The sequence below is a fragment of the Gorilla gorilla genome, chromosome 10 (genome assembly GCF_029281585.2).
Source record: "Gorilla gorilla gorilla isolate KB3781 chromosome 10, NHGRI_mGorGor1-v2.1_pri, whole genome shotgun sequence".
Taxonomy (NCBI): domain Eukaryota; kingdom Metazoa; phylum Chordata; class Mammalia; order Primates; family Hominidae; genus Gorilla; species Gorilla gorilla.
The window spans coordinates 127,117,018-127,137,078 of NC_073234.2; the positions used below are offsets into that span (position 1 = coordinate 127,117,018).

The window sequence follows — 20,061 nt, forward strand, 5'->3', positions numbered from 1 at the left end:
TCTTTACTAAGTTCCTCCAGCATATATTTTTTTAATGTTTTCTGGTGTATTATAAAGGATGTTATGAAGGATACGAATGAACAGCCAGATGACAAGATACCTGGGGGCAAAGGTTTTAGAGCCACTGTGCCCTTTCCAGGCCTGCCACCCTCCTCCCAGCACCTCCATGCATTCAGCAACCTGAAAGCTCCCCTCTAATAGATACTAAAACAGGAGCTGTCTACATAATGGCTTTGATAAAAAAGCTTTTTTAAAGCAATAATAATATTGAACATTTTTTCTGTACTGTGCACTGTTCTAAGCTCTTTATATAACTCATGTAACCGCAATAGCTCTACTAAAATATAACTTAAAATATAGTAAGAAAAGTTCTGTAGGTAGATGGTGGTGATGGTGATAGTTGCACGACAACACGACTGTACTTAATGCCACTGCACTGTGTACTTAAAAATGGTCGAGTGCAGTGGCTCACACCTGTAATCCCAGCATTTTGGGAGGCCAAGGAGGGCGGATCACCTGAGGTCAGGAGTTCAAGACAAGCCCGGCCAACATGGTGAAACCCCATCTCTACTAAAAATACAAAATTTAGCCAGGCGTGGTGGTGGGCATCTGTAATCCCAGCTACTTGGGAGGCTAAGGCAGGAGAATTGCTTGAATCTGGGAGGCAGAGGTTACAGTGAGCCGGGATCAAGATCACACCACTGCACTCCAGCCTGGGTGACAGAGTGAGACTCCATCTCAAAAACAAAAACAAAGGTTAAAATGGTAAATTTTGTGTTACATATATTTTTCACAATTTATATATATATATATGTATAAACATATATGTGTATATGTAATAGTAAACTTTGAAAACATTATGCAAAGTGAAAGAAGCCAGTCAAAAAAGAATGCATGGTGTATGATTCCATCTGTGTGAAATGTCCAGAATAGGCAAACCCATAGAGATAGAAAGTAGATTGGTGGTTTTCTAGTACAAGGAGACTTTGGGGGAAATGAGGAGTGACTGTTAATGGGTACGGTTTACTTTTTTTTTTTTGAGACAGAGTCTCACTCTGTCGCTCAGGCTGGAGTGCAGTGGAGCAATCTCGGCTCACTGCAGCCTCTGCCTCCTGGGTTCAAGCGATTCTCCTGCCTCAGCCTCCCGAGTAACTGGGACTACAGGCGTGTGCCACCAGCTCCAGCTAATTTTTGTATTTTTAGTAGAGACAGGGTTTCACCATGTTGGCCAGGATGGTCTCGATCTCTTGACCTTGTGATCCGCCCACCTTGGCCTCCCAAAGTGCTGGGATTACAGGCGTGAGCCACCACGCCTGGCTGGTTTGCTCTTTAGAGTAATGAAAATGTCCTAAAATTGATGGCAGTGATGGTTGCACAACTTTGTAAAGATATTAAGAACCATTGAATTGTACTCTTTAAATAGGTGACTTGCATGGCATGTGAATTATAGTTCAGTAAAGCTGTTCTAAAATCTGTGTGTGTATATGTATATATAAAATAGCAGACTTGCCTTTGCAGATTTTGAAATGTGATAATATAAGAGTTTTCTTTCTTTCTTTTTCTTTTTTTTTTCCTGAGACGGAGTCTTGCTCTGTTGCCCAGGCTGGAGTGCAGTGGCATGATCTCGGCTCTCTGCAACCTCCGTCTCCTGGGTTCAAGCAATTCTCCTGCCTCAGCCTCCCCAGTAGCTGGGACTACAGGTGCGTGCCACCACGCCTGGCTAATTTTTTGCATTTTTAGTAGATATGGGGTTTCACCATGTTAGCCAGGATGGTCTCGATCTCCTGACCTCGTGATCCGCCTGCCTCAGCCTCCCAAAGTGCTGGGATTACAGGTGTGAGCCACTGCGCCCGGCCTTATAAGAGTTTTCAAAACCCACACAGATTGAATTTAAAAACAGGAAAAAAATTGATCAGAAACTAAAGTTCATAATGGTGATACTGAGGCAATACAAAAAGCATTAAATGACTTCTCAATCATTAAAAATTAAATTACATATACTTCATATACTTTTAGAGTTCACTGTATCCTCTTATGATATGCTGTTTTTTTTTCAACTAGCAATCCATGAGCAGAATAAAGAACTCATTTAATTGTAATATTGATATAAAAAGCTCCATTCCCTACTGTGTTGCTCAGGCTAGAGTGCAATGGCTTGATCATAGCTCACTGCAGCTCCAGTCTCCCAGGCTCAAGCCATCCTTCCACCTCAGCCTCCTGAGTAGCTGGGACCACAGGTATGTGCCACCAAGCCTGGCTAAGTTAAAAAAAAATTTGTTTTAGATCTCACTTTGTTGCCCAGGCTGGTGTCAAAATCCTGAGCTCAAGCAGTCCTCCCACCTCAGCCTCCCAAAGTGCTGGGATTACAGGTGTGAGCCACTGTGCCCAGCCTGTAACTCTAGTCCTAGATAACTTTTAAAAACCTTATATGAGAGTTCAGCACAGGGGCTGAGGAACACAGTTCCTGCAGGCAGCAAGCTATGAGCCTGGGCACTTGTAGCCAGAGAGCAGAAGGACGCCAGGAATAAGCTTTTTTTTTTTTTTTTTCTGTTGGCCATGAGTGTTTGTCACTCTTAATGATTGCTGTTCTCCTGTGCCCTTTCCTGTTCTTAGTTAAAGACCTCCGTGCCTGTGGACTCATTTTTCTCTCTGCTGACCAGTGAGCGAGTGGCAAAGCAGTTCCCAGTGATGACTGAGGCCATAACTCAAATTCGGGCAAAAGGTCTTCAGACTGCAGTCTTGAGCAATAATTTTTATCTTCCCAACCAGAAAAGCTTTTTGCCCCTGGACCGGAAACAGTTTGATGTGGTAAGCTTGAGCTAATTGAAAACCATTGGAACAGAATCTGTGCCCTCGCTTCAGGGTGCAACGTTAAATGCTGTCTTCTAGCAGGTCTTGAGTGAGGGAGTTTTTCCTTCAGACACTTGACTAAGTTAGGTTTAAATGCAATAGGTTGAAAACAGACCCTTTAAGATATCACTGTGTTCTTAGCAAGGTCAGACATTTATGGCATTTGATTACTGGTTGACACTTCAGCTTTACATTCTAAATTCGAACCTTAGTCTTCATATAACATAAGCATCTCTATCAGCCCTCATATCGTAATGGATCCTTTGGCCTTTTCTAAGACCAACTATGTTGCCTTCTATTTCTGTGACGTTAGTTCCTAGACCAGTGCTGTCCAATAAAACTTTACTGCCTTCCTCGGACTGATTTACTTCCATACTAAATCCATCTGCTCCATGTGTGTACCCCAACCTGTCATGTGATAAACCTATCGTTTTGACATGCTTGGCTATATTTGGGTACTTTACCTATTTATTTATTTTTATTTTTTTATTTTGAGATGGAGTCTCACTCTGTAACCCAGGCTGGAGTGCAGTGGCACAATCTCAGCTCACTGCAACCTCTGCTTCCCAGGTTCAAGTGATTCTCATGCCTTAGCCTCCTGAGTAGCTGGAATTACAGATGTGTGCCACCATGCCTGGCTAATTTTTATATTTTTAGTAGAGACGGGGTTTCACCATGTTGGCCAGGCTGGTCTCAAACTCCCAACCTCAAGTGATCCACCCACCTCAGCCTCTCAAAGTGCTGGGATTACAAGTATGAGCCACCGTGCCTGGCCTATTTATTTACATAGATATATATATAGATATATATATATATAGATATATATATAGATATATATATATATAGATATATATATATATATATTTTTTTTTTTTTTTGAGACCATCTCGCTCTGTTGCCCAGGCTAAAGTACAGTGGCACCATCTCGGCTCACTGCAGCCTCCACCTTCCAGGCTCAAGCAGTTCTCCTGCCTCAGCCTCCTGAGTAGCTGTGATTACAGGCATGCACCACCACCCCTGAATTTTTAGTAGAGACAGGGTTTCACCGTGTCGGCCAGGCTAGTCTCCAACTCCTGACCTCAAGTGATCTGCCCACCTCAGCCTCCCAAAGTGCTGAGATTATAGGCATGAGCCATCGTGCCTGGCCCCTATTTGGGTACTCTCTTTTTTTTTCCTTGAGAGAAGGTCTCTCTCTGTCGCCCAGGTTGGAGTTCAGTGGCGCAATCTCAGCTCATTGCATCCTCCACCTCCCGGGCTCAAGCAATTCTTGTGCCTCAGCCTCCTAGTAGCTGAGACTACAGGTGCATGCCACCATGCCTGGCTAGTTTTTGTGTTTTTTATGAATATTAGAGACTGGGTTTCACCGTGTTGGCCAGGGTGGTCTCAAACTTCAGACCTCAAGTGATCAACCCACCTCAGCCTCCCAAAGTGCTGAGATTACAGGCATGAGCCACTGTGCCTGGCCCTATTTGGATACTTTAAAAATGTTTGTTTTTGTCTTATAGCCAACAGCAGTGATAATTCCCTTTAGAAACTCCAAAGCCCAGATTGGCAGTTGATCTTCCAGCACCTTTTAGAGTTGTGATGGATCAGAAGGACCCTTCCCCTGGCCCATTCCTCCAAGGATATTCTGAGTCAGTGCAAAAGGGAACAGCTCATGAAATATAGTGAGAGTCATGGTAGCCTCTGGAACACATCGGATTAAATTTCTCTGATAACTCAAGTATTGGACATTTTGCTACCAGAGCCCCTTTCTGATTCTTTCCATCTCTGGAAGAGCTACTTTTGCTGGACTCCAGGAAGTGGCGTATTACCTTAGCCCTACATCTGCCTATGCCTGGGTGTATTTGTACCCTTCGTTGGGCCAGTGAGATTAAAGATTTTCAGCTCTGCCTACACATCACATGACCTGGGAGTTTGTAAAGATGCTGGGTCTGTTTCCCTGGAGGCTTTCATTGAGTATGTCTAGCTGGGATCCAGGCATGTGTATTTCAAAAAAGCTCCACAGGTGATTCTGCCTTGCAGCTGGGGTGAGATACCCCAAGATGCAGTGAGGGACTTCAGATTCTGTCCATGCTTTTCTCTTATCACACAGCCTCTGTCATGCTTACCTTGAGAAGGAGGCTTCCCCTCCATCTTCCTGGGATAGAGCCTTGATAAATAAAATCATTTTTATCTGATCTACATTTGGAAAAACACTGACCTTGTTCCCACAGTTCCTGCTTTGCCAAGAAAGTAATAGAAGCCCTGAATAAGTTCATGCTATCATGTGCAAAATAAGAAAGAGAAGGCTAGAGATCTTATCAAATAAATCTTAAGAATTTATTTTACTTCCCCCAGATGTAATTCACCTAGTGAGAGGAGCCGAATGCTTCCTGGAACTTTGCCCCATCCCCCCCGCAATTCCCTCCACTCTCCTATCTCTTGTCTCAGCCAGTACAGCTCTGCCGCTTCCATCTGGTACGTTACATCAACTGGTGTCTGAAACACCCTGCTTCTGTACTTCTCACTATTGATGTTTTCTTTAGGGTAGCTTCTTAGACTTTCTTTTTAGCTCATTCAGGTCCTTAGGAGACAAGAGAAAGTAGAAAAGTCCAGTTTATTCCAGACATTTATTTACCTGAAAGGGCAGTTCTCACCCAACCCAGAATGCAAGTGTAGGGTAGAGAGAGGGGCCACTGGGTTTGTCCTTGGCCTTGGAGAGCTTGGGTCATTCCAAGTGGCAAGTCAGAGATTTAGTTCTGTTCTTAGGGCAGATCAGAGGGTATTGGTTATAGGCTATGTGGCTATAGGAGATTGGGCCCACTCTATAGGAGATTAAGCCCTGGGGACACTGTAAAAGGACTTTCCGGGAATCAGTGGATCAGAGACAGCCTGACACTGAGAAGGCTTTCCCGTGTTCTCCTGAACTCTCACCAGCACCCTCCACCCATTACGGATCAGATATGTGGCTGAAGCAAGGTCGTCAGAGTACAGGAGCCTCTTAGCATGTCAGGAACAGTGTCAGCCCTCCCATGGAATTTCTGTCTAAATGGAGTATGGATGGGTTTTTAACCTCTGAAATAAACACTAAGTTCGTATTTATTTTATACCTGTAATAGTGTCTTCTTTCTGAAAAAAAAAAATGGTGAAATACTTTCCGTCAAACTGACATGTACAGCTTTTCTTCTGCTCTGTTTAGCCCCAAGATGTGACATTAGCCAAATGCTTTGTCATTTTGGAACTCACTTAAGTTTCATTTAAGTTTCACAACTTACTGAGCTAAGATAGGTAAGATGACTATTAATATTATTCCCATTTTATTGATGATGGCACTGAGGCCCATTATGGCTTTGCTCGTTTGCACAGGGTCACAGTGTCTGAAACAGACACTTTGGTTTCTTGAGTTTGCCCCCACGTTGTAACCCAGTATTGTCAAATTACTCAATGTAAGAAGGCAACATCATTTTATATCATAACACTCTTAAATTACTTGTTATAATAAATCTCAACTGTCCTTCTTATGCTTTTCCTCTCAAAAAGTTTACCAGTATGCATGTGGGAGCTCCACCTTTCGGGACATTCATCTCTCATTCCTGTCCCTCCATCAGATCGTGGAGTCCTGCATGGAAGGGATCTGTAAGCCAGACCCTAGGATCTACAAGCTGTGCTTGGAGCGGCTCGGCCTGCAGCCCTCTGAGTCCATCTTTCTTGATGACCTTGGACCAAATCTAAAAGAAGCTGCCAGACTTGGTATTCACACCATTAAGGTAATAGTCACTAATTTTTGAACTCCCTCCCATGCACCAGCCGCTAATGCAATGTTTCTCTGTAATCTTTTTACATTTGTAGCTCTAGCTTTCCTTAGGTTTTCCCCCTATGTTTCCATAGTCATCTTATTTTGTGTTAATTATGAAATCTATGTGACTAGCTGCTTGTGTTTTCAATGGGAAGCAAGACAAACAGGTACTGCGAAGGCAGGTGAGAAAGAGATGGGAAAGGAGGTGAATGGCAGGCTTAAGACCTTTGTGGGGGTGTTCACACTGTCCTCATGATCCAGTGATGCTGCCTTAAGTGGGGAGCCAGCGGCCACCAGCCATGCAGGCCATGCAGCTCACTGCTGTAAAGCACGAGAAGCCATGTGAGGGGGTCTCATGCCAACTTTTTTCTATTCTTTTTTTTTTTTTTCTCATACAGGGTCTTGTTATGTCAGCCAGGCTGGAGTGCAGTGGTGCAATCATAGCTCACTGTAGCCTCAACCTCCTGGGCTTAAGTGATCCTCCTACCTCAGTCTCCTGAGTAGCTGACCAGAGGCATACACCACCACACCCGACTAATTTTTGTATTTTTTGTAGAGACAGGGTTTTGCCGTGTTGCCCAAGCTGGTCTCGAACTCCTGGGCTTAAGCAATCTACCCACCTTACCCTCCCAAAGTGGTGAGATTACAGGTGTGAGCCACCATGCCTGGCTTCTATTCTTCTATGTTTGGGTTTTCATTGTGGAGCTGATGGGCCTATAGGGCAAGAGCAAACATTGTAGCATAATCTTCTTTCTTCTTGGCACAAGAGGGTATTGTGAAATTTTTTTTTTTTTTTTTTGAAACAGAGTTTCACTTTGTCACCCAGGCTGGAATACAGTGGCATGATCTTGGCTCACTGTAACCTCTGCCTCCCTGGTTCAAGCAATTCTCGTGTGTCAGCCCCCTGAGTAGCTGGGACTATAGGGGCACGCCACCATGACCGGTTAATTTTTTGTATTTTAGTAAAGACAGGGTTTCACCATGTTGCCCAAGCTGGTCTCAAACTCCTAAGCTCAGGAAGTCTGCCCGCCTCGCCTCCCAAAGATTCACGGCCTCACCACGCCCAGCCGTGCATCTTTTTTGAGATGAGGTCTTGCTAGGTTGCCCAGGGCTTTGAACTCCTGGACTCCAGCAGTCCTCCCACCTCAAGCTTCCCAAGTGGCTGGAACTGTGGGTGCACACCATCATGACTAGCTGTTTTGTGAACCGTTGACCGGTGCTTCTCTCTGCAGGATAGAAAGTTCAGTGTGGTTAGGAGTTAAATGGGAAGAGGAAACGCATTCTACTGCTCCCTCATTAGCTAAATATCCTGGGTTCGAAGGCCTTCCTCAGAGTACTGACTTCTTTGATAATTTCCCTCTAAAGGACTACCCTTTGTAAAAAATAAAGTAGAGGTTCTTCTTTAAAGACTTTCCTTATTATTTAATTAGGAATAAATAGTAACTTCTTTTAGAAGCAAAATTTATTTAAAGATCTGTGCTAAATTTTTGTTGTTGTTGTTGTTGAGACAGAGTCTCATTCTGTCGCCCAGGCTGGAGTGCAGTGGTGCAGTCTTGGCTCACTGCAAGCTCCACCTCCTGGGTTCACGCCATTCTCCTGCCTCAGCCTCCCAAGTAGCTGGGACTACAGGCACCCACCACCACGCCCAGCTAATTTTTTTGTATTTTTAGTAGAGACAGGGTTTCACTGTGTTAGCTAGGATGGTCTCGATCTCTCGATCTCCTGACCTCGTGATATGCCTGCCTCGGCCTCCCAAAGTACTGGGATTACAGGCTGACCTGTGCTAAAATTTTTTTTTTTTTTTTTTTGAGATGGAGTCTTGCTCTTTCGCCCAGTCCAGACTGCAGTGGTGCTATCTCGGCTCACTGCAAGCTCCATCTCCTGGGTTCTCTTGCCTCAGCCTCCCAAGTAGCTGGGACTACAGGCGCCTGGCTAATTTTTTGTATTTTTAGTAGAGACGGGGTTTCACTGTGTTAGCCAGGATGATCTTGATCTCCTGGCCTCGTGATCCACCCGCCTCGGCCTCCCAAAGTGCTGGGATTACAGGCGTGAGCCACCGCGCCCAGCTATGCTAACATTTTTAAATATTTGCTAGCTGCGATAAATAAATTAATGTATTTTATGTTTTTAGTTCCTGCAATTTAGTCTAAATATTTGCCTTGGCCTGCTAATACTGGTCCAAGCAAGTATTGGGTTATAGCTTGTTCCTCTTCTTTATTTGAAGGTGTTTTTATTTTTCTCAGCATTTTACAAGTTACTTCCTTCTTCCTTTGTTTTCCTCTACCTTTGCCTCTTTTAAAAAGTTTTAAGTTGCTAGCCAATTAGGACAAATACAGAATGTAAAGTCTCATTCCAGCCAATGGAAACTGGACACAGCAGTAGGGTGGACGCGTCAGGTTATAAATAACCCTGTCTCCTTTGTTCGTTAATACCTTCGTGGCAAAACTGCTGGCGAGGGTACCCTTTTTGCAGGAAGTAAAAATAGCCTTACTGAGTAAATTAAATTTGTGTTCAAGTGCTATTAGGACCTACCAGCCAGATGGCCTAGAAAAATAAAATAGCTTTAAATGTAATATTAGCAAAAAACAGCCGGGTGCAGTGGTTCACGCCTGTAATCCCAGCACTTTGGGAAGCTGAGGCAGGCGGACCACAAGGTCAGGAGATTGAGCCCATCTGGCTAACACAGTGAAACCCTGTCTCTACTAAAAAAAAAATACAAAAAATTAACCGGGCGTGGTGGTGGGCACCTGTAGTCCCAGCTACTCGGGAGGCTGATGCAGGAGAATGGCGTGAACCCAGGAGGCGGAGCTTGCTGTGAGCCGAGATCGCGCCACTGCACTCCAGCCTGGATGACAGAGTGAGACTCCGTCTCAAATAATAATAATGATACTGGCAAAAAAAAATGTTTGTTTCATAATTAAAACTCAATGTTGAACCTTCGTTCCTAGTAATACTGCCCCTGATGGACTATAACAAAAGTGCTACAGGATTAACAGCCCTATCTGATAAACTTGTGAAAAATTCTAAAATAAATAACCCATTTTCTAAAATAATAAAACACTGGTTCAGTGGATAAAAAGAAGTTTTAACTTCAGTTCTCACCTCGTTTGCTCTTGTTATTGGTGTACTTATTGGCTCTTGTTATTGGTGTTATTGGTGTACTTATTCTTGTTGGCTGTTATATTATTCCCTGCCTTCAAAGTTTTTTTGTTTGTTTGTTTGTTTTGAGATGGAGTCTCACTCTGTTGCCTAGGCTGGAGTGCAGTGGCTCAATCTCGGCTCACTGCAACCTCTGCCTCCCAGGTTCAAGTGATTCTCCTGCCTCAGCCTCCTGAGTAGCTGGGATTACAGTTGCACACCACCATGCCCGGTTAATTTTTTTGTATTTTTAGTAGTGACGGGGTTTCACCATGTTGGTCAGGCTGGTCTTGAACTCCTGACCTGATGATCTGCCCACCTCAGCCTCCCAAAGTGCTGGGATTACAGGCATGAGCCACCGTGCCCGGCCTTCGAAGTTTTATACAAAATCTTGTCTCTGCCACACTTACAGAGTTAACTCCTAACTCTCCTCCACCCTATTTGGAAAAATTACTTCTATTAGAGGGACAAACAAAGCAATTAAGTCAAAACATATTAAACAAGTTTGAAGAGAAATTATGAAATAAAAAGAGGGGGAATTGTAAAAAGTAAAGTGGAGGTTCCTCTTCAAAGACTTTCCTCCCCATTTAATTAGGAATAAATAGTAACTTCTCTTAGAAGCAAATTTTATTTGAAGACCTGTGCTAACATTCTTAAAATCTGCTAGCCGTGATAAAGAAATCAATGTACTTTATGTTCTTAGCTCTCACAATTTAGCCTAAATATTTGCCCTGGCATGCTTATACTGGTTCAAGCAAGCATTAGGTCATAGCGTGTTCCTCTTCCTTATTTGAAGGTGCTTTTACCTTTCTCAGCATTCCACAAGTTACTTCCTCCTTCCTTTGTTCTCCTCTACCTTTGCCTCTTTTAAAAAGTTGTAAGTTGCTAGCCAATCAGGACAAATACAGAATGTAAAGTCCCATTCCAGCCAATGGAAACTGGACACAGCAGTAGGGTGGATGCGTCAGCTCATAAATGACCCTGTCTCCTTTGTTTGGTGTACTGTTGTGGCAAAACTGCTGGTGAGTGTACCCTTTCTGCAGGAAGTAAAAATGGCCTTGCTGAGTAAATTAAATTTATGTTCAAGTGCTATGTCTTTATGGCACCGGGGAACAAACATTTCAGACACCTCCTAGGAAACAGATAGGAGCCCCTGAGGCCAGGATTGACTGCTGGCACCTGTTCAATATATATTCTCTGCACCTGTACTACCGTGAATTGTAAAATTAAAAATATATACGTGTATATATTCTCAACATTCTGTGAAAGGAAGGGAAAAATAACAACAACAAAAAATATACATCTACATATTCTCTCTGAAACCAGGTTAATGACCCAGAGACTGCAGTAAAGGAATTAGAAGCTCTCTTGGGTTTTACATTGAGAGTAGGTGTTCCAAGCACTCGGCCTGTGAAAAAGACGATGGAAATTCCAAAAGATTCCTTGCAGAAGTACCTCAAAGACTTACTGGGTATCCAGACCACAGGTATGTGGGCTTCTTTCATGTTTTGGTAGCTCTCTCCAAGGCGAAGGTTTTGGTCTGTTTCTCACTTTTCAACCCTAATGGAATGGGCTGGAGACAAAGAAGCTTTACAGTGAGGAAAATAGCCATTGGGCCTGGTGCATCGGAGCACTGCTTTCAGTTTTGCTTGGGAAAAAGCATTAACTTCCCTATTTATGCATCTCCAAAAGTGTACCTATCCCACTCTTACACCTGAGAGTGTGGTATGGCAGTGGTTGCCTGCTTTCAACAGGGAGAGGAACTTGGGGACTGCAGTATGTGCTCAGAGGATTTTACAGTTTCTAATGCTTTGAGACGACAGCCCATTTTGTGAAGACGACTTAGAAGTTACATTGGCAGGCTGGGTGCGGTGGCTCATGCTTGTAATCCCAGCACTTTAGGAGGCCAAGGCAGGTGGATCGCGAGGTCAGGAGTTCGAGACCAGCCTGGCCAACTTGGTGAAACCCTGTCTCTACTAAAAATACAAAAATTAGCTGGGTGTGGTGGTGGGTGCCTGTAATCCCAGATACTCAGGAGGCTGAGGCAGGAGAATTGCTTGAACCCGGGAGGTGGAGGTTGCAGTCAGCCGAGATCATGCTACTGCACTCCAGCCTGGGTGACAGAGCAAGATTCCATCTCGGGGGGAAAAAAAAAAAATAATTTGCATTGCTGACCAGGGCGTAGTGGCTCACTTCTGTAATTCCAGCATTTTGGGAGGCCGAGGCAGGTGGATCACATGAGGCCAGGAGTTCGAGACCAGGCTGACCAACATGGCAAAACCTTGACTCTACTAAAAATACAAAAATTAGCTGGGTGTGGTGGTGCACAACTATAGTCCCAGCTGCTCTGGAGACTGAGGCACAACAATCGCTTGAACCTGGGAGGCAGAGGTTGCAGTGAGCCAAGATTGTGCCACTGCACTCCAGCCTGGGTAACAGAGTGAGACTCCATCTCAAAAAAAAAAAAGGAAAAGAAAAAAAAAAAAGGGCTGGGCGCAGTGGCTCATGCCTGTAATCCCAGCACTTTGGGAGGCTGAGGCAGGCGGATCACCTGAAGTCAGGAGTTTGAGGTCAGCCTGGCCAACATGGCGAAACCCCATCTCTACTAAAAATATAAAAATTAGCTAGGTGTTTTGGCGGGCGCCTGTAATCCCAGCTACTTGGGAGGCTGAAGCAGGAGAATCGCTTGAACCCGGGAGACTGAGGTTACAGTGAGCTGAGATAGTGCCACTGCAGGCCTGGGCGACAGAGCAAGACTCCGTCCCAAAAAAAAAAAAAAAAGGAAAAATAATGTTGCTGGGTGTGGTAGCTCACCCCTGTAATCCCAGTACTTTGGGAGGCCGAGATGGGTGGATCATCTGAGGTCAGGAGTTTGAGAGCAGCCTGGCCAATATGGCGAAACCCCATCTCTACTAAAAATACAAAAATTAGCCGGGCATGGTGGCACATGCCTTTAGCCCCAGCTACTTGGGAGGCTAAGACAGGAGAATCACTTGAACCCGGGAGGTGGAGGTTGCAGTGAGCTGAGATCGTGCCACTGCACTGCAGCCTGGGCAGCAGAGCAAGGCTCTGTCTCCAAAAAAAAAAAAAAAAAAAAAAAAAAAAAAAAATTTGCATGATTTTAAAACGCAACAAATTGTCTCCATTTCTTGGAGACAAGTTTTCTCTTTCCTCCTTCACATTCCCCCCTCAGAAAACCAGGTGCCTTGTGTGCTTTAGAGGACACTTTTGGGCCAGGGGTGGTGGCTCATGCCTGTAATCCTACCACTTTGGGAGGCTGAGGTGGGCAGATCACTTGAGGCCAGGAGTTTGAGACCAGCCTGGTCAACATGGCGAAACTCCATCTCTACTAAAAATACAAAAATTAGCTGAGTGTGGTGGCGCATGCCTGTAGTCCCAGCTACTGGGGAGCCTAAGGCAGAATCGCTTGATCCCAGGAAGCAGAGGTTGCGGTGAGCTGAGATCACGCCACTGCACTCCAGCCTGGACGACAGAGGGAGAGTCCATCTCAAAAACAAAAGAAAACAAAAAAGAAGACTTAAAAAATTTTTTAAATTAAATTAAATTAAATTTTTTTTTGAGATGGAGTTTTGCCCTTGTTGCCCAGGCTGGAGTGCAATGGCATGATCTCAGCTCACTGCAACCTCCGCCTCTTGGGTTCTAGTGATTCTCCTGCCTCAGCCTCCTGAGTAGCTGGGATTACAGGCACCCACTACCATGCCTGGCTAATTTTTGTATTTTTAGTAGTAGAGACAGGGTTTCACCACGTTGGTCAGGCTGGTCTCAAACTCCTAATCTCAGGTGATCTACCCGCCTTGGCCTCCCAAAGTGCTGGGATTACATGAGCCTCCGCACCTGGCCAAAGAAGACATTTTTCCCAGGTAATAAAGGCTTCACCCACTTGCTCCGTGAAAAAGGCTTTTATTGATGGAGTTTCATGTTAGGATGTTTTCCAGCAATTGGATTATTGGTAGTGGCCTCTGCACAGCTGAGGCGCCCACTCTGGCCAGCCAGAAGAACTCAGGCCGAGTTCTGTTGCTTGCCTACTCTTCTAACCAAGTGAAATCAGTCTATACCCAGGGTTCAGTCTTCTTATGGAGCTGAGAATGAATTAGTTTCACCTCAGCCAGGATACTGCAAGGGAGCCACAGAATTCAGCCTAGTGCAGTGGGAAATTGCATCTCATGAAAGCAGCTTTGGGTCAGGCCGAAGGCCTCTGTGTCACTCCTTTCAGCTGTCCCGGCAGTGTCAGGCAGAGGGACGTGCAAGGGCACCTTTCATCCTCAGGCTTAAAGCATTCCATTTGGCAAGATGGGTTGCCATGGCTGCGTTTGTGCTTGATAAACAGAATGAACATGTTTTTATTCATGGAGCAGGAGCTGGCAGGAAGGACAAAATTGGACACCTGCACAAACTGAGAAGATTACTGTGGTATAAAATGAATGGCCTTTGATAAACTGTAGTGGCATGTGATCCTGGACCTGAGTTGGCGGAGTGTAGACCTGGGACTCAGTCACTCCTAGTAGGCAGAGAAGAGGTGCTTTTCTTGCACTGCATGGCAGATGAGGATATTTTGAAGCCCAAATGCAGAACTCATTAGAAAGAAAGAATGTCTGCTCAGATCTGTCCTCCAGGGCTGGTTTGAGTTTTCTTTGTTTTCAAACTTGCAGGCCCACTGGAACTACTTCAGTTTGATCACGGGCAGTCAAATCCAACTTACTACATCAGGCTGGCTAATCGTGATCTAGTTCTGAGGAAGAAGCCCCCAGGGACACTCCTTCCATCTGCCCATGCCATAGAGAGGGAGTTCAGGTAAGTTTTCAGGGCCAGGGGAGCACTTGCCCACTAGCCTCCACTGTGCACAAGCTCAGCCCTAAACTGAAAAGTCAGCACTCCATAAAAACACCCCATGACATTTAAAACTACAATTATGGGCCAGGCTTGGTGGGTCACACCTATAATCCCAGTGCCTTGGGAGACCGAGGCAGGAGGATCATTGAGCCCAAGAGGTCAAGACCAGCCTAGGCAATGCAGCAAGACCCTGTTTCTACCCGCCCCCTCCAAAAAAAAGCCTGGGTGTGCTGGCACGAAACTATAGTCACACCTATTCAGGAGGCTGAGGTGGGAGGATTGCTTGAGCTGGGAGGTTAAGGCTACAGTGAGTTACTGTGGCATCATTGCACTCCCACCTGGGAGACATTGTGAGACCCTGCTCCAATCCCCCAAAAAGCCAAATGTAAATTAGAACTATTCTGGAAAACAATATGATATAATTTATTAAAAGCCTCAGCGTTTTCATACTTTCAGACCTAATAATTCCAATTCTGGGGCTCTGTCTTAAAGAAATAATTCTAAGTAGGGGGAAACAGCTTTATGTATTAATATGCTCACCATAAAGTTGTTTAATAATAAGAATTTGGAAGGCCAGGAGCAGTAGCTAACATAGTCCCAGCACTTTGGGAGGCTGAGGCAGGTGGATCACTTGAACTCAGGAATTCAAGACCAGCCTGGAAAACATAGTGAAAACCTGTCTCTACCAAAAATACAAAAAATTAGTTGGGTGTGGTGGCACATACCTGTAGTTCCATCTACTCAGGAGGCTGAGGTGGGAGGATCTCTTGAACCTGGGAGGTGGAGGCTGCACTGAGCCGAGGTGGGCACCACTGCACTCCAGCCTGGGTGACAGAGCGAGACTGTGTCTCAAGAAACAAACAAAAGAGTTTGGAAACTACTTAAATGTACTGTAATCTGTACCATAATCAGGAAATAATTAAGTAAACCTTGGTATATATACTTGTCGCAATGACAGTAATAGTAATAGCTAACATTTATCGAATGGTTAATATGTGCCAGGCACTAAAATAAATGCTTCGAATGTCTGTTACTGCAGAGCATCCTCACAACTCTATGATATGTTACAGTTATAGTCCTCATTTACAACTGGGAAAAGTAAGCCTTAAAGAAACCAAGGCAGGCAGATTTGCTTTGAGCTCAGGCATTCGAGCCCAGCCTGGGCAACATGGTGAAACCCTGACTCTACAAAAAATACAAAAATTAGCCGGGTGTTGGTGACTTGCACCTGTAGTCCCAGTTACATGGGAGGCTGAGGCTGGAGAATCACTTGAACCCAGGAAGCAGAGGTTGTAGTGAGCTGAGATCGTACCGCTGCACTCAAAGTGAGACCCTGTCTCAAAAAAAAAAAAAAAAAAAATTAACCAGCATACCCAGGGTCATAAAACTAGTAAGCAAGTGCTAGAGTCTGGCTTTATAGCCAGTCTGTGAGATTTCATAGCTCACCTTTAATGATTATGCTGTTATTGCAGCTAATAAAAGTATGCCTATAATAACAAATGTGTATGATAAAATTTTAAGATAGTAAAGGCAGATACAAACTGCATATATAGTATTAGCTGATTTTTTTTTTTTTTTAGGCAGAGTGTCACTATTGCCCAGGCTGGAGTACAGTGGTGTGATGATACCTCACTATAATCTCGAACTCCTGGGCTCAAGTGATTCTCCGCCTCAGCCTCCCAAATACTACAGGCACATGCCATCATGCCTGGCTAGTTTTAAAAATTTTTTTGTAGAGATGGGGCCTCACTATATTGCCTGAACTCTTGGCCTCAAGCAATCCTCCCACCTTGGCCTCCCAAAGTATTGGGGATTACAGGCATGAGCCAGCGTGCCTGGCCAAGGTTTTTGATTATTAATTCAATTTAACAAAAATGTTGTTACTCAGATATTTTATTTCATCTTGTTGTAGTTTTGGTAAGTTGTAATTTCTAAGGAGTCTGTTCATATCACCTAAGCTGTTGAATTTATGATTTATAATATTCCCTTACTATCTTTTTAATATACATAGGATCTATAGTGATATCCTTTTTTTTTTTTTTTTTTTTTTTTTTGTTGTTGAAATGGAGTCTTGCTGTGTCATCCAGGCTGGAGTGCAGTGGCATGATCTTGGCTCATTGCCACCTCCATCTCCCAGGTCCAAGTGATTCTCCTGCCTTAGCCTCCCAAGTAACAGGGATTACAGTCACACGCCACCATGTCCAGCTAATTTACTATTTTTAGTAGAGATGGGGTTTCCCCATGTTGACCAGGCTGGTCTACAACCCCTGATCTCAAGTGATTCACCTGCCTCGGCCTCCCAAAGTGCTGGGATTACAGGCGTGAGCCACTATGCCCACCCTAGTGATATCCTTTCTTTATCACTGCTGGTATTGATTGATAATTTGTATTCTCTCTCTCTTGTTAGTCTAGCTAGGGATTTATCAATTACATTGATCTGGGAACCACAGTTTGGTTTTGTTACTTTTTTCTATTGTTTGTTTTGTTTTGAGGCGGAGTTTTTGCTCTGTCACCCAGGCTGGAGTGCAGTGGCGCAATCTTGGCTCACTGCAACCTCTGCCTCCCAGGTTCAAGTGATTCTCCTGTCTCAGCCTCCTGAGTAGCTGGGATTACAGGCATGCGCCACCATACCCAGATAATTTTTGTATTTTTAGTAGAGATAGGGTTTCACCATGTTGGTCAGGCTGGTCCGAACTCTTGACCTCGGGTGATCCGCCTGCCTTGGCTTCCCAAAGTGCTGGGACTACAGGTATGAGCCTCTGCGCCTGGCCTGTTTTTCTTTTCTAATACAAGCATTTAAATATATAACTTTTAAGGCTGGGCACAGTGGCTCCTGCTTGTAATCCCAGCACTTTGGGAGGCCGAGCCAGGTGGATCACCTGAGGTCAGGAGTTCAAGACCAGTCTTGCCGACATGGTGAAACCCTGTCTTTACTAAAAATACAAAAGTAAGCCAAGTGTGGTGGTGCACACCTATAGTCCCAGCCAATCTCGAGGCTGAGGCAGGAGAATCTCTTGAACCCAGAAGGCAGAGATTGCAGTGAGCGGAGATTGCAGTGAGCCAAGATTGTGCCATGGCACTCCAGCCTGGGCAACATAATGAGACTCTGTCTCAAAAAAAAAAGAAAAGAAAAAAAGAAGTGCATTGTTTAATTTTCAGATATTTGGGGGTTTTTTCTTGATATTATATGTGAATGAATTCTAGTTTGATTCCATTGAAGTCTGACAAATACCCTGCAAGATTTCAATTTTTTGGTTTTTTTTGAGATGGGGTCTTGGTCTGTCACCCAGGCCGTAGTGCAGTGGTGCGATCTTGGCTCACTGCAATCTCCACCTCCTGGATTCAAGCAATTCTCCTCCCTCAGCCTCCTCAGTAGCTCGGACTACAGGCACATACCACCATGCCTGGCTAATTTTTGTATTTTTAGTAGATATGGGGTTTCACCACGTTGGCCAGGATGGTCTCAATCTCCTGACCTCATGATCCACCTGCCTCGGCCTCCCGAAGTGCTGGGATTACAGGCATGAGTCACTGCGCCCGGCCTTTTGTTTGTTATTTTTTGAGATACAGTTTTGCTCTTGTCGCCCAGGCTGCAGTGCAGTGGCATGATCTTGGTTCATTGCAACCTCCGCCTCCTGGGTTCAAGTGATTCTCCTGCCTCAGCCTCCTGAGTAGGTAGAATTACAGGCATGAGGCACCATGCCCGGCTAATTTTTGTATTATTTTTATTATTTTTTGAGACAGAGTCTCGCTCTGTTGCCCAGGCTGGAGCGCAGTGGCACGATCTCGGCCCACTGCAAGCTCCGCCTCCCAGGTTCATGCCATTCTCCTGCCTCAGCCTCCCGAGTAGATGGGACTACAGGTGCCCACCACCACTCCTGGCTAATTTTTTGTATTTTTAGTAGAGACGGAGTTTCACCATGTTAGCTAGGATGGTCTTGATCTCCTGACCTCGTGATCCACCCGCCTCAGCCGCCCAAAGTGCTGAGATTGCAGGCATGAGCCACCAAGCCCGGCCCTAATTTTTGTATTTTTAATAGAAATGGGGTTTCACCGTATTGGCCAGGCTGGTATTGAACTCCTGACCTCAGGTGACCCGCCCGCCTTGGCCTCCCAAAGTGCTGGGATTATAGGCATGAGCTAGTGTGCTGGGCTAGATTTTAATTTTTATTGAAATTTTTTGAGATTTATTTTATGGACCAGCACATGACTTATCTTGGCGAACATATTGTGTTTACTTGAAATAATGTGTATTTTGCAATATCTGAGTGAGTGGTATACAAATGTCCATCAGATCAATTTGGTAGTGGGTTCAGATATATGTCTTTAGATAAATCTATTTTTGTCTAATTCTATCATTACTGAGGAAGGAGTGTTAAAAGCTCAACTAAAACTTGTGGATTTCTCCGTTTTTTTCTCTTTAATTTTGATCATTTTTACTTGATGTATTTCGAAGCTCTGTTGTTTAGCACATACATACTTATGATTGTAATATCTTTCTGATGAACTTGCAGTTGTATCATTTTCAAATGTCCCTCTTTATCTCTGGTGGTACACTGTCATAAAGGCTGCTTTATTTGATATTAAAGTAGCCTCACCAGCTTTCTTATGCTTAGTGATTGCATAATGCTTCCATTTCCATCCTTGTTTTTGCAACCTATCTATGTTTATATATTCAGCGCATATCTCTTGTAGACATCATATAATTAGGTCATGTTTTTCTGTCCAGGCCGAAAACATCTGTCTTTTATTTTTATTTTATTTCTTTTTTTATTTTATTTTATTTTATTTTTTGAGATGGAGTCTCGCTCTGTCACCCAGGCCGGAGCACAGTGGAGCGATCTTGGCTCATTGCAACCTCCGCCTCCTGGGTTCAAGCGATTCTCATGCTTCAGCCACCCAAGTAGCTGGGATTACAGGCACGTGCCACCATGCCTGGCTAATTTTTGTATTTTTAGTTGAGACAGGGTTTTACCATGTTGGCCAGGGTGGTCTTGAACTCTTAGGCTCAAGCAGTCCTCCCCCTCAGCCTCCCAAAGTGCTGGGATTACAGGCAGGAGCCACCATGCATGGCCAACTTCTGTCTTTTAATTGGAATCTATTCATCTTTTGAGTTTAATGTAATTATTGATATGTTTGATTTAGGTCTACAATTTCACCATTGGTTTTTTGTTTGTCCCATCAGTTTTTTTGTTCTTACCTACTTTTGGGTCAATTGAATATTTTTTAGAATTTCATTTTAATTTATGTACCATTTTTAATTCAGAAAAGTAATTTCAGGCCAGGCACAATGGCTTATGCCTGTAATCCCAGGACTTTGGGAGGCCGAGGCAGGTGGATCACCTGAGGTCAGGAATTTGAGACCAGCCTGGCCAACATGGTGAAACCGCGTCTCTACTACAAATATAAAAATTAGCTGGGTGTGGTGGTGCACATCTGTAATC

The 20,061-nt window shown here is 44.3% G+C and overlaps 1 protein-coding gene across 8 annotated transcripts in view; it reads left to right on the plus strand.

Moving 5' to 3' along the window:
* ACAD10 (acyl-CoA dehydrogenase family member 10) overlaps positions 1 to 20,061 on the plus strand; it is a 72,113-nt gene that overhangs the window by 18,912 nt on the left and 33,140 nt on the right. For all 8 annotated transcript variants that reach the window (XR_010129427.1, XM_055359113.2, XM_004053902.4 and 5 more), the window contains exons 4-7: positions 2,614 to 2,808; positions 6,441 to 6,599; positions 11,093 to 11,252; positions 14,437 to 14,578. Coding sequence is in view for 7 of the 8 variants with exons in the window: in XM_055359113.2 (XP_055215088.1) it covers positions 2,614 to 2,808; positions 6,441 to 6,599; positions 11,093 to 11,252; positions 14,437 to 14,578 (656 nt within the window). In the remaining variant the exon portion in view is untranslated. The remainder of the gene's footprint in view (positions 1 to 2,613; positions 2,809 to 6,440; positions 6,600 to 11,092; positions 11,253 to 14,436; positions 14,579 to 20,061) is intronic.